Genomic DNA, 12936 nt, shown 5'->3' on the forward strand with positions numbered 1-12936 from the left:
AGCGTGACACGCGTGTCATCGTTCCATTCAAAAATTTTTTCTGCATTGACGTAGGCGTCACATTTGTTAATGGGGAACCACCTGTTATTCCGTACAAATTAAATACGTCAGAGTTTAGATATCCGCATACGAGTACTGACAGACGTTTTGGTAGTTCTTTGCCAACATTTATAGTTACTGAGAGAGCCATATATATTTTTTCAATTCGTCAGGAAAATTCATGCCAATAGAGAGTATTAAATACGATGGCAGCATATTCCCAGACAACCAGCGATTGTAGCGCCAATAGCACCGGATGGAACTCTAAGCACTGTGCTAGGACGGTGCTGCCTCTCAGTTCTCGTAACAGCACAGGGCTAGCACTGGAGCGACACTGCGTGTCATGGCACTATCAAGGCACGGCGATATAGCACAGGGGCGACACAGCGTGCCAATGACACTATCAGCTCACCATAGTGACACGCGTGCCAGTGGCGTAGGCTAATATATACCAATGAAGAAGCTGTTTGCATAAAAATTATAAACGAATATTAAAAATGACTAAACTAAGCAATTTATTTATTTCTATTCGAAAATAGATACACTGACACGAAAGAAAGATAGAAAAACTTCTTTGTATTATTTTCTATAAACTATAACTTAATACAGCGATTTTTTCAGAAAAGTCGTTAATTACTTTATCGTAAAAATACATACACTTATTTTATAAATATTTTTTTCAACTCATCCTTAAAAATTCATGTAACAAAGGTATATTTTATATTTAATAATCCTTACAAACGATAAAACCATTTACCACAAGAATATGGTATATATATATAACCAATAACCAAAGGAAAACAAATAATTACGTTCAATATTTTCACCTGAAAATTGTGATACGCTAGTAAAGTAAACGTAACTTAATTGGTTCAACATTTTATAAGTAAATGTATCATTTATTACATTTCCTTAAACAATATGCTGCCATCGTATTTAATACTCTCTATTGGCATGAATTTTCCTGATGAATTGAAAAAATATATATGGCTCTCTCAGTAACTATAAATGTTGGCAAAGAACTACCAAAACGTCTGTCAGTACTCGTATGCGGATATCTGAACTCTGACGTATTTAATTTGTACGGAATAACAGGTGGTTCCCCATTAACAAATGTGACGCCTACGCCAATGCAGGAAAAATTTTTGAATGGAACGATGACACGCGTGTCACGCTGGTGCTGGCGCAGTGTCATTCGCACGCGTGCTACGCTGGTGACTAGAACGTGCTGCCACTGCGTGCCGGCATTTGAACTAACAAGTGCGGACGTAGATGACTACGGATCTGCTGACACTCCTCGGAAGTGTCGCTACAGTGCCGGTATGGTGTCGCCACCATCTTATCTTGTGTTGTCTGGGTTGTTTAAGGAAATGTAATAAATGATACATTTACTTATAAAATGTTGAACCAATTAAGTTACGTTTACTTGACTAGCGTATCACAATTTTCAGGTGAAAATATTGAACGTAATTATTTGTTTTCCTTTGGTACATATATTCTTGTGGTAAATGGTTTTATCGTTTGTAAGGATTATTAAATATAAAATATATCTTTGTTACATGAATTTTTAACGATGAGTTGAAAAAAATATTTATAAAATATGTGTATGTATTTTTACGATAAAGTAATTAACGACTTTTCTGAAAAAATCGCTGTATTAAGTTATAGTTTATAGAAAATAATAAAAAGAAGTTTTTATATCTTTCTTTCGTGTCAGTGTATTTATTATCGAATCGAAATAAATAAATTGCTTAGTTTAGTCATTTTTAATATTCGTTTATACTTTTTATGCAAACAGCTTCTTCATTGGTATATATTAGCCTACGCCACTGCCACGCGTGTCACTATGGTGAGCTGATAGTAGTGTCATTGGCACGCCGTGTCGCTCCCGTGCTATATCGCCGTGCTTTGATAGTGCCGTGACACGCAGTGTTGCCACAGTATACTGTGGTGTCGCTCCAGTGCTAGCCCTGTGCTGTTACGAGAACTGAGAGGCAGCACCGTGCTAGCACAGTGCTTAGAGTTCCACCCGGTGCCATTGGCGCTACAATCGCTGGTTGTCTGGGTTAGTTTTGAAGATAAACTCAAACAGTTTTCAAGCATTGTATAACGTTTTCATCTAAAATTCTCTTCGCAATTTTATGCAGATAGTATATCTTAATAAAACGCATAATAAAGTCACCGAATTTTGCTATTCGACATTCACCGAATATATCTTGTAAGAAATTCAGGCTTGCCAAGGGACTGGGACACTCCATGTTGGTCATCCCGACGGACCCTGGCTCGTTGGTGTTACACCTTTCAAAAATTCTCATGGTTCACTTAAGTTTTCCGGAAAAGATCGGAGACCACCGCTTCGGGAACGTAAGAGAAAGTCTTGTTATTATCACATTAATTTTGCTCCGTTCTTTCATTACTCTTACAATCTATATCGTATTACGCTCGACATTGTATTCAAACGATAACGTAACACAAAGATCCATCCCTAGTCGATCGCTAGAACGTTCATCACAAGAGCAGACTTGTGGCGATGTATCCCTAAACGATTTTCATACCGTTTTACTTCATGACTAGATATTAAGAGGTGATAATTATTATTATATAAAGTTTATAAATATGGTTAGAGTCTACTTGTAAGACAACAGGGGAAATTTAGTAATAGAAAATCTCACTTCAGTATATAAACCGTTCTACTGAACTTTCATGTGTATGTTCCTACTTTCCCAATGTTTTTCCAACTAGAGAATTCTATAACTTATTCTAAAAAACATTATTTTCTAAAGTTAAGCGTATATTGTACTTTTATATAACTTATATAATAGTGAACCTGTAGATTTGTTGCATATGTTCTGATCTCGATGATTTTTTTACTACATATACACTTTTATACTATTACCCTATCATGTTTGATGGTAGGTTGTTGTAAATCTAACAAAGTCAACTCTCTTACCATCCTACCATTGCCAAAAATGTTAAATTTACTTTTATCCATGAAAATAACATCTGTTCATTATTCAGATTCCTTTAGTCTATACTTATTTGCAAACTCATCTTTTTTATCTGTTTATAGCGTATTACATTATGTAAGGTTTTTTCCTGGCAATTCGCTCGTTATAACCTTTAGCGATATGAATATATTTGTCTTTTTTTTGGCGGTAAATTATTAATTGTTGCATACAAAACATGTATTACACCGATACTCTCCTATTTACCACTGATACACTTTGTACATTTATTAAATAGGTTTTCATTACTATGCTTATATTGTCTGTCTTATTTTTTGGAATTCATAATTTCTTAGAATGCTCCTAGTGTCCGGATGTTTTTGCAAGTTCAAAATTTATAATATTATGATGTACCTACATCATTATTAACATTGTTGCATTATGTTGCATAAAATTTGACTATATTTTTAAAAAGACATCAATTCTTTTATATCATATATGTGTTTTTAAATAAACATTCAACTAGCCTTGTATACAATGTTCAAAATTTCTAGTTTTTGTTTTATTATATTTGGAACAATTCTAATTGACTATGTATCAACATCTTCATTTAACAATTAAGTAAACAACAGGTATGTATAAAGAATATATACACATTTCGGTATCCATAAAATGAAAGTATTCTATTAGAACACTTCTAAATGTATTCTATCGTTTCCAACAGTCTGATATACTTATTGTATTAGTCGGTATCTATTCCTTATTGATACTTAACAATGCATCAGGATTGCAGTCTTCAATATTGATGAGAACAATTTTTTTAGTTTCCTGCTTATGTTCTTCAAAAATCCACTATCTCTCTTAAACGCATCATTAATGTTACTTCCAACCTTGTGTATTTCCATTATTTTTCCAGGTTCTACAATTTTCAAAATATTTATATCTGAGGGATTTACACCAATCTATTGTTCAAAGTGTTTATAAAAATAGTTATGAATTAGTTTAAAAAAATATATTTTTCTGTTGAAGCTACTTAAATCAACAATGTGTTCAAACTAAGATCCAAGTCATGATTGAATTTTGATCTTTTTCATCTCTTTTTTCATTAATATATAGTAATTGGAACAATAAAAAAATAATATTTCAAAATTTAACATTACCTTTCATCGAAGATACTGCATGATAGTTTAAGACTATTTACGAAAGAAACTATCTACATTGCTCTTCCATATTTAATTTGGCAATAAATTATGTTAATGACTTCATTTAAATTATTCCTAAAAATTATTCTTGACACTGTTGCTTGTGACAATGGTATCATCAGTATTCATCCATCACTTCATATACATCAAATTATTTTATATATAAGTACAACAATATGTAAAATAAATAGTGTAAAATCTCTAACCTGAAAATTTGTACTCGTATAAAACCATAAACAAACTAATAATTGCACAGCAAGAGAAACAGGAATCCAATGATCATAATTCTGACTAAATATTGCTGGATTTTAAGTAACTTTTCATATAAAACATATATATTTGAAAACCTGAATCATTTTTTTGCTTTTTCGTTTCCTCGTAAAATTTAATAACTTTAATTTCTTTAATTCTATTGATGTCAATTGTTGAATAAAAATTTTTTAATTTTTCTTAACCTTAACTCGATTAGACGATTTTTAATGGGCAAGGTGGCTATAGGCACTAGTTTTTTTTCACTAAACTGAGATCTTTCCAAAGCAAAAGTTTTTACGATCCGATCTTTAAGATTATTTGAAATTACGATTACAAAGACGTTTAAGATGATCTTAAGTAAATATACATAAGTTTTAACTGTGAATGTCGGCCAGTACATACAATGTATCCATATTTGTGCTATCGCAACGTGTCATGTGACTGATGACTACTCACCATATATCGACGATAGCCAAGTAGAAATCATGTCAATTGAGGAAGAAGGGAATTATATATACACTGTTGGCAACCTCACATTTGTTTCCGTTCCTTATATTATATCTGTTGATGTTGAGACCATCTGTTTGTTTCGGCTGCACAATTTCAAAATAACGTATTTTCAGTGTGCAGGTGGAAAATTTATGAAATTTCCTCACACATTTTCTTTTTAGTTGATATATTTTATCAAGTGTGTTCATCATGACAATAAATAGAAGATTTTTAAATGTGATGATATTAAGTTGGGGCTTTATGCTGGTATTTACAGCATTTCAAACCATGGGGAATATTGAGGTAAGCGTGAAAACAATGTAACAACAATTTTTTTATTCTGTTTTGAAATTTATTTATTTGCCTTTTACACACATTACACGATGCAATATTTGATACAATTTATACGAGTAATATTTTTAATGTTACAATAATTAAATATCTATATCTTTCTTGTGAAAATTTTTAATATATTAATAGAATCTTCAATTTAATTTTTGTATGACATCTGCTATTCAAATATATACATGTATTTGAGATTAACGTAGAAATAACATTTAACAAAATTGGTTAAATAAATGTGTATTAGAAAATGCACAATTTAAAGAACCTATTGCACTATTTTAATTCTTCTCAAAGTATAATATGTATGTGAAGCACACTTATTCAACTCAAACATATGGTTATTATTAATTTTGAACATTGTTACATGTTCAGTAGTTATTATGAAATTATTAATATGATATAATATATTAAGTTAATATATTGAATAATCATTTATTAAAAGTATTTGATATATTTTACTTGTATATCTTTAAAGCTTAGTTGTATCATATTATATGTATAGTTTACATCGTAGAATCATATTATAACTAATTGTGTAATGAAATTATGTTTAATGCGTGATACGCTTTATGCAACTTTGTAATTGTTAAAAATTAATGTTTAAAGTTCCTTTAAATATTTGTTTCCTGTTTCTTAGTGCAGTGTATTCAGCTTAAGTGCAACGTTCCTAGGTGATTATATGTTCATGTCAACATATTGGATTTGTTTGGTTTATGTAAGCAAATAGATAGAAAACAAGAAATGCAAGAAATATAGTATATACTATACATAGATAATCAATTTCTTGGAAGTTCTATTTAATTAAACAAGAGCGGATTATATAAAGCGTTTTAAACTGTTTTTCCTAATATCACTTTAGATATCAATTTGAACTTTTTTAAAATCAAATGGAACAGACAAACAGATGAACTTATACTCATACACTAATCGGTCGATCTGTGATATTTGTATAATTTTTAATGAAAGTTGATACCATAGTTATACAACATTTATGTGACAAATTAAATAATATTTATATGGAATAAATATTTTTGCTAATTTGTACAGTTAAAGAATTATTGCGAAGAATACATTTCAGAGAAGAAATTTCAAGCATATCACTTAAAAAATATAAAGGGGATAAAGAAGCTGATTTATATTAGCTATGTAAAATGGTATGTACATTATTTATTTCTTTATTCTATGTTTTATTTTATGCTTCATTTTATATTTAATTTTATTCATTTTACAATCGACAACATTGTAATTATTGATTTACAAATTATTTCAATTTTAGCTAATTTTTTGAGCTTAAAATGGGATTTCTAAACTAAAAGATGTTTATTTTTTCATCTCCATTGTCTAGTTTAATAAATCTTTAACTGTGCACACTAAATGTTATCTAAAAAATTAATATTATTACGTTTAAAAGAAAATAAGACTATCGTTCTTAATGACTGTATTTAAACAATACATCACATATTAAATCATTAAGCCCTTAATGTCTTATTTAATTTAACTTAAAAAGAATTCAAGTTGTTATTTAAAGTGCGTTTGAAGAATATACCATGCACTGTACTTATTTAATAGAAATTCACAAATCAATATTATCATTTCATTATTTTTGTTATTAAGAAAAAAAAGAGATACAAAAGATGGTGCGTGGCCGTTATGCGCATTGGAAGTGAAACTCAGAAGTTAAAACAAAGGAGGGAGTAAGAGAAACTATAGGATAGAGACTGATAGTCTTATTTTTTCTATTCTTATTTCCCCTGCCTCTCATCTATGCGTTAAATGGTGGGGAGGCTGGTATTTCGTTTTTCGTAACGCTCTTACCATGCGAAATTACATTACTGTGACATAAGAAGTTTCATTTAAAAAAAATGTATCGATTAATATATGTAATGTATGTAATGTTGAAATCCAGTAAACAAATCGATTGCAGTTGGATACTAGTCTGACTCCAGATTTTTTCAGAACCTGAAGCGAATTTATATCGATCTACATCCGCACTGCACAAATGTTCTAGAATCAAATTGAGTTCGGTACTATCTGAAAGTAGATTGTTATCAGAGATCTAACAAATTATCTTAATATAACGATACACTGTTAACAATTTGCTAATCCTATATTTAATGTGAAACCATCTTGTTGATAAAATTTGAAGCAGGTATTCAGAAATGCTTCTCGAGTAATCTTGGCTAATCGAGACTGTAGTATGCTGATAATACTTGTGTGTTAAAAAGAATATTCAATGATTATATAAATGACCCTATTTTTTTTAAATATTGCTACATATTCCTATAGAGTAAATATCCATACAATTTTATTTAATATTTTATGACATATAACAAATACTTCGCAAACGGTAGAAACATTTTTGTGTAATTGTTTTAATCTTTTTCTAACTACAACCCTTTTCTTGGGTTTAACCAAAACATATTGTTTATTCATTGCTTATTTTTATTCTATTTGAAGTTGATGCTACATAGAATTTAATTTTCTGGTCAGTTATTTGTATTGTGTGATAAATTTTATTCGGACTCTAGATATGTAAATGTCTACGTACATTTACGTTCTTACTACAATATTTTGAACATTAAAGATCATAATAGTTAGCAGTTAATAAAAACACCATCAATTCTCAAAATGAGAAATAGAAAAATTTATAAATTGGAGAATGACGAAATCGTACACCACCACAGCTTATGAGGTTGATTTGCGGGTGTGATACTCTAACAGTACCAAATAAATGTCCAATTTTATAGATTATATTGTGGAAATTGAACAATTAAATTTATCTATGATTGAAGAAGGTACTCTTCTCATTGTTCTTGTTAAATTAAATTCGTGTTCTGCACACTCATCCTTTCATCTATTCATTCTTTCCCCGGATTTTCGTACATGTGCTTGTTTTCCCAGGCACTCACATACACGCACACATACATTTATGCATTAAGTTTTCTTAAATTCTCGAGTATTGATTATTTGGGAATATTCACAATTATATTTTCGCAATTCTAAACGTTCACATCTCATTCAATTCATACATTTATTGTTACACCTCTCGCACCTCAGATATCCGAATAAAATTTTTTACTATGTAGAAAACTTCCTTGAATGGAAACTTAAAATATAGCTGATTCTACATACAAAGCTGCTTATTTGTATTATTTTTACAAAAAAGGGCAGTACAGAAAAGGAATAATAATAAAACAGATGTGTTGCCGCACAAAAAACTTTCTCAAAATAATTTACCATTGAATGATGCAATTTAGTTTGTCACATATAATTTGAATAGAACATACGTATAAAAAGATTTCTCAAAATACAACCTGATTCATTCAACCATCCGTTGACAAATGAGAATAACGTTATGATAAGTCGAACGTTGTAATTAACTGTAAAAAATTCTACATTTTATCATTTGTTATTACTTAATTGATAAATATGTATTTTATAATTCCAAGTACGTATTTAATTCCCGTTTCTTTGAAGACGATATCTTTAGTTTGTGACTAGAAGAAGGAATCAGTCAAGGAGAAAAAGTAATAAAATTCTTGTCATTTGAAAAAGGAGTGTAGAAAGTTACTTAGAACGATCCTCTTTCACCGATTTCGATGATTATTTAATATCTTACAGAGAGCATAATTTCCAACAATTTCTTTCTATACACGTAAATCGTTGAATTCTTTTATTGTTTGAAATATTTGCAGAAAAATCATTACCATTACACTGAATAAGTGTACATCTGTGGCAGCATACGGGTTTACGGATATTTCTGGGGAAAGTCTTGGTGCATAGCTACGTGTGCAAGGTTGTAAAACATCTTTTAGCGTAATCTCGTCTAATCGCTTTATGCCGGCGCGGCAGGCATAGAGAATATTAAAGGACACTTTAACTTCAATTCCATATTCACAAATTAATTTAATTAATGTATTCATTCGACTCACGTTGAATTAAGATTAGGCTTCATATGTATTCTATGAATTATAGCCGTCTCGAGGTAGTTGAGTACGCTCTATATGTATAATATTATAGTAGCGTACATCAGTCTCGCATATGCAGCTGGGCACGAGACTTTTATCAGAAAGATCTCTGGGCGTACGTTATCATGAACGCGTAATTATAGATCAAATTTATCGTAGCGGTAGCGATTTTTTGTTGCGAATGTCTCGAAACATACAAAGTAGGTTCACAAGAATTGTATTATTTTTTCGGTTTCAAAGTTTTGCTTTTCAAAGATTATCTATATATCAGAAAAGTACCTACTTTTTTGTTTTCTATAAAAAAAATTAATGTATTTAATGATATTTCAAGGTAGGCGCGTTCGAGCGCAACCAATTTATGTTAAATAATTGAAATGATTGAAAAAACTTGAGATATTTACTTTTCAATAATTCAAAACATCTAGAATTCGATATCTGAGCCACCATGTAATATGGCTCTATTATATGCATTAATAACAATGTACTAATAATACATTTCTGTAGCTACACTTTTTTTAAACCTATAATGTATCAACTACAATATGATGTACTTGTCGCTAGACGAAAAAAATATGCTGAGATTTATACGTACTTGTTTATATACTTTTAAAGTTTAAAATTATGGAGTAAACTTTTTATTTTTGTGAATGAGCTTAACTACTCGACTATTCAACCGAAAAATAAAATAATTTTGTGTTTGCTAATATTTTTCTATGATTTTCGACATTTCTTGTTTTTTTTTATACAGCAAGAATTATCAATCAATCGTTTATGATAATGTGCTCAAAGGTGAATGAATTTATGACTCTGGTATTATAACATCTTTTTTAATGAACTTTAATCAATCTTATCATGAGATATCTTTAAAATTCAATTATCAAATCGGATTAATTGTAAGTAAGAAAGTTTTATAGGAGGAAACCAAGCACAACAAACAGAAATACTTCGCAATAAATTCAGTATCAGCTTAAGAACTATATGACTTTGATAAGAGAAGCTGAGACGAAATGATTGAACAGAGCATTGAAAGATATACGACAATTATGTGATTCATAGTTTGTAAAAAAAATTATAAACTTAAAATCAAACTAGTTGGATTAGATTAGTAAAAGTTCAGTACAATAAGGAGTTACTTTCAAGTTTAGTGAGGGATGTATTATGATTTGAGAATCCAAAAAAATGTTAAAAACATTTTTGAAGTAAATGGAAAGATAATAGTCTAGAATGGTATTTGTATTTTATATCTGTAGTTATACGGGGAAAACACTGTACATCATCATAATCTTATTTTATTTTGTTATTTATTGAAATGAGAAGATGAGATGTTAAACATTTAAAAAGATCTCATTTTAAAATGAATGCCATTATATTTGTGATATGTAGGTAGGGCCTGGTTGATTAACATTTTTTATACAGGTGCAAAGCGATTCTTTATAAAAGAAAAAGGTAAGAGAATAAATTTCATATTCAAGGAAATCGAGTTTGAAAATACGTTTCGTCCAAATTCAAAATTCAGTTCCCAATAAGATTGGATTTATCATGTGATCTAAATAATATTCAGCAATTCTTGTTGTGTTATTTTCTTGAGCAATTATCATTGCTTCCATTCGACTAGTGTTGCGATGAGTTATACACAACAGAGTTTCTATAAAACAACATTATTCTTTAATGACTTCATTCGTTTAATACTCTTATTATTAGTTTTACATTGGAGTAATCCAAAAATAAAGGGATTTTTCGTTTCATTTCTTTGGTCTCATGATTTTGATAGTGAATCTTATTTATCATAAAATGTATATAATATCTATATAACTTTTCTCACTGAGGATTGGTTCATGGAAAAGTGTATAAAAAAACAAAGATATCATAAGTCGAGCATAAATTTACTACTTTCCGACATTTAGTTACAAACTGTTAACTATTTGCATCAACTGTTTCAAATTAATCAAGCCCAGGTTAACGGATGTGCTATTTCTTGTTTAATATGTAGATATAGAATTCATAGAAACACGGAAACCCTTAGCCTCATTATCAATATAGGGCGATCATAATTATGAGTGGATTTCGAAGTTAAATTCTTATAAAAATGTCCTCTTCCCAAGTTCATATAACTGGCAGACCATTCGACCAGAAAAATTTATTTTGGTTCAAATGGAAAAGCAAGTTGTTCATGGGATGCTTTAATTTATAACTTTTAGTAGAAACATATATGTATTTGAGCCGTTTATTTTGAAAATGACCTGAGTACATTAAAAAAAAAATCAAACTGTCTATTTCAATATTTACATTGTGTAGTAGGCTTATAAAATACATAGTTTACTCTAAATTATATATAAAACGCACGAGGCGAATTGCTGCTAACGACTGTCGCGTCTTTTCAGCGGATCGGGCGGTTGCCTTCCTGCCGATCTTCTTCTGTTCTCTTAATAGAATAATAAAAATGTTCATTTTGAAACTGACTCAAGTCTCATTTTGAGAGTTTCAAATGGATATGAAGTACATTATGCAGTGAAATTTTATAAGATTTTATTATTATTAATTGTAGTATATTTGGATTAGTTCAGATTATGTTTTTTCCAATAATGATAATTCTAAAAACCGTCGCTTCAACGGCAGAGAGAGAGAGAGAGTTATAGGAAGTAGCATCGTGTATGCTGAATTATCTAAAAAATCTTAGGAATAAAAAACATATTATAGCTTATAGTATTAAATTAACAATATTACATAGTGAGAAATGATGAAAAAGGTGTGAATGAGGATAAATTAGTTAAAAATCAGTTTGGTGCAATTTTTGAAAATTGAATCATATAAAATGTTTTCTAAGACACCGATGACAGACATTTTTTGATTGATGCAAAACTTTGGACTTACTATGTCCAAAGCGTCTACTGCGTTGGTGGAGACCAAGAAACTTTAATAATTTTAAGTTGACACCAATGTACGAAAATAACTACTTTAAATACCTTCCGCATTCTCAAATTGGGGAACACTGAATAATTAATTGGAAAATATTATTAATTTTAATATAACATTTCTTTAGCAGTGCATAAAAGTGGAATATTTTTATTTTCCATAGCATAAAATGGAACTTGTGCCTTTTCAGGAATTAGAAATGTTATTTCGTTAATGTTGAAAGTGGCTAAAATCCATTTATAGCCATCGAAAACACATTACTTTTTAAATAATATTAATAATGCTAATTGGATTGTTAAATTATAAATCCTTAGAAACACAAGAACATTATACTACCATTTTATTCTAAAATTTTTAATATAAATTCAACATCGCTTAAATGTAGATGACGTTTTGCTTACTTTTTTTACAAAATACAAAATTAAGGACTCAATAAATGTTCAGACGTGTTTTTTTCAGAAGTTGAAGCAAGCTCTTAATAGAGTCCATATAATTGGGAGTTTCTGCTGTTGTTATGTGTGTTTAGGATATTAATGGTTTGTTTATAACTACTAACTTGTCTCGTTGAAAGTAATATAGTACTATATATTTATTGGAAAAGTATACCACTTTTGTTTCATTGGTTCCCAAAATGAGTTTGCGTTGGCATGGATATTTAATAGATCAGAGATTCACAATCGGGTTAAGATCATGCAAGTCAGCTGGCCATTCTAATTTTTCAGTTTCTTTTTCAGGACAAAAGGATGCCACTTTTGAAGTGCGCTTGGGGTCGTTATTCTGTTG

At 29.8% G+C, this 12936-nt stretch overlaps 1 protein-coding gene across 1 annotated transcript in view; it reads left to right on the forward strand.

Annotated features, from left to right (window-relative positions):
• The first annotated feature begins 4999 nt into the window (after positions 1–4999).
• The window catches only part of LOC143427103 (UNC93-like protein MFSD11), a 34128-nt gene continuing 26191 nt past the window's right edge, over positions 5000–12936 (forward strand). The window contains exon 1 of the mRNA XM_076901002.1: positions 5000–5230. Coding sequence (XP_076757117.1) covers positions 5138–5230 — 93 coding nt within the window. The 5' untranslated portion in view covers positions 5000–5137. The remainder of the gene's footprint in view (positions 5231–12936) is intronic.

This window comes from Xylocopa sonorina, chromosome 9, assembly GCF_050948175.1.
Source record: "Xylocopa sonorina isolate GNS202 chromosome 9, iyXylSono1_principal, whole genome shotgun sequence".
Classification (NCBI taxonomy): Eukaryota; Metazoa; Arthropoda; class Insecta; order Hymenoptera; family Apidae; genus Xylocopa; species Xylocopa sonorina.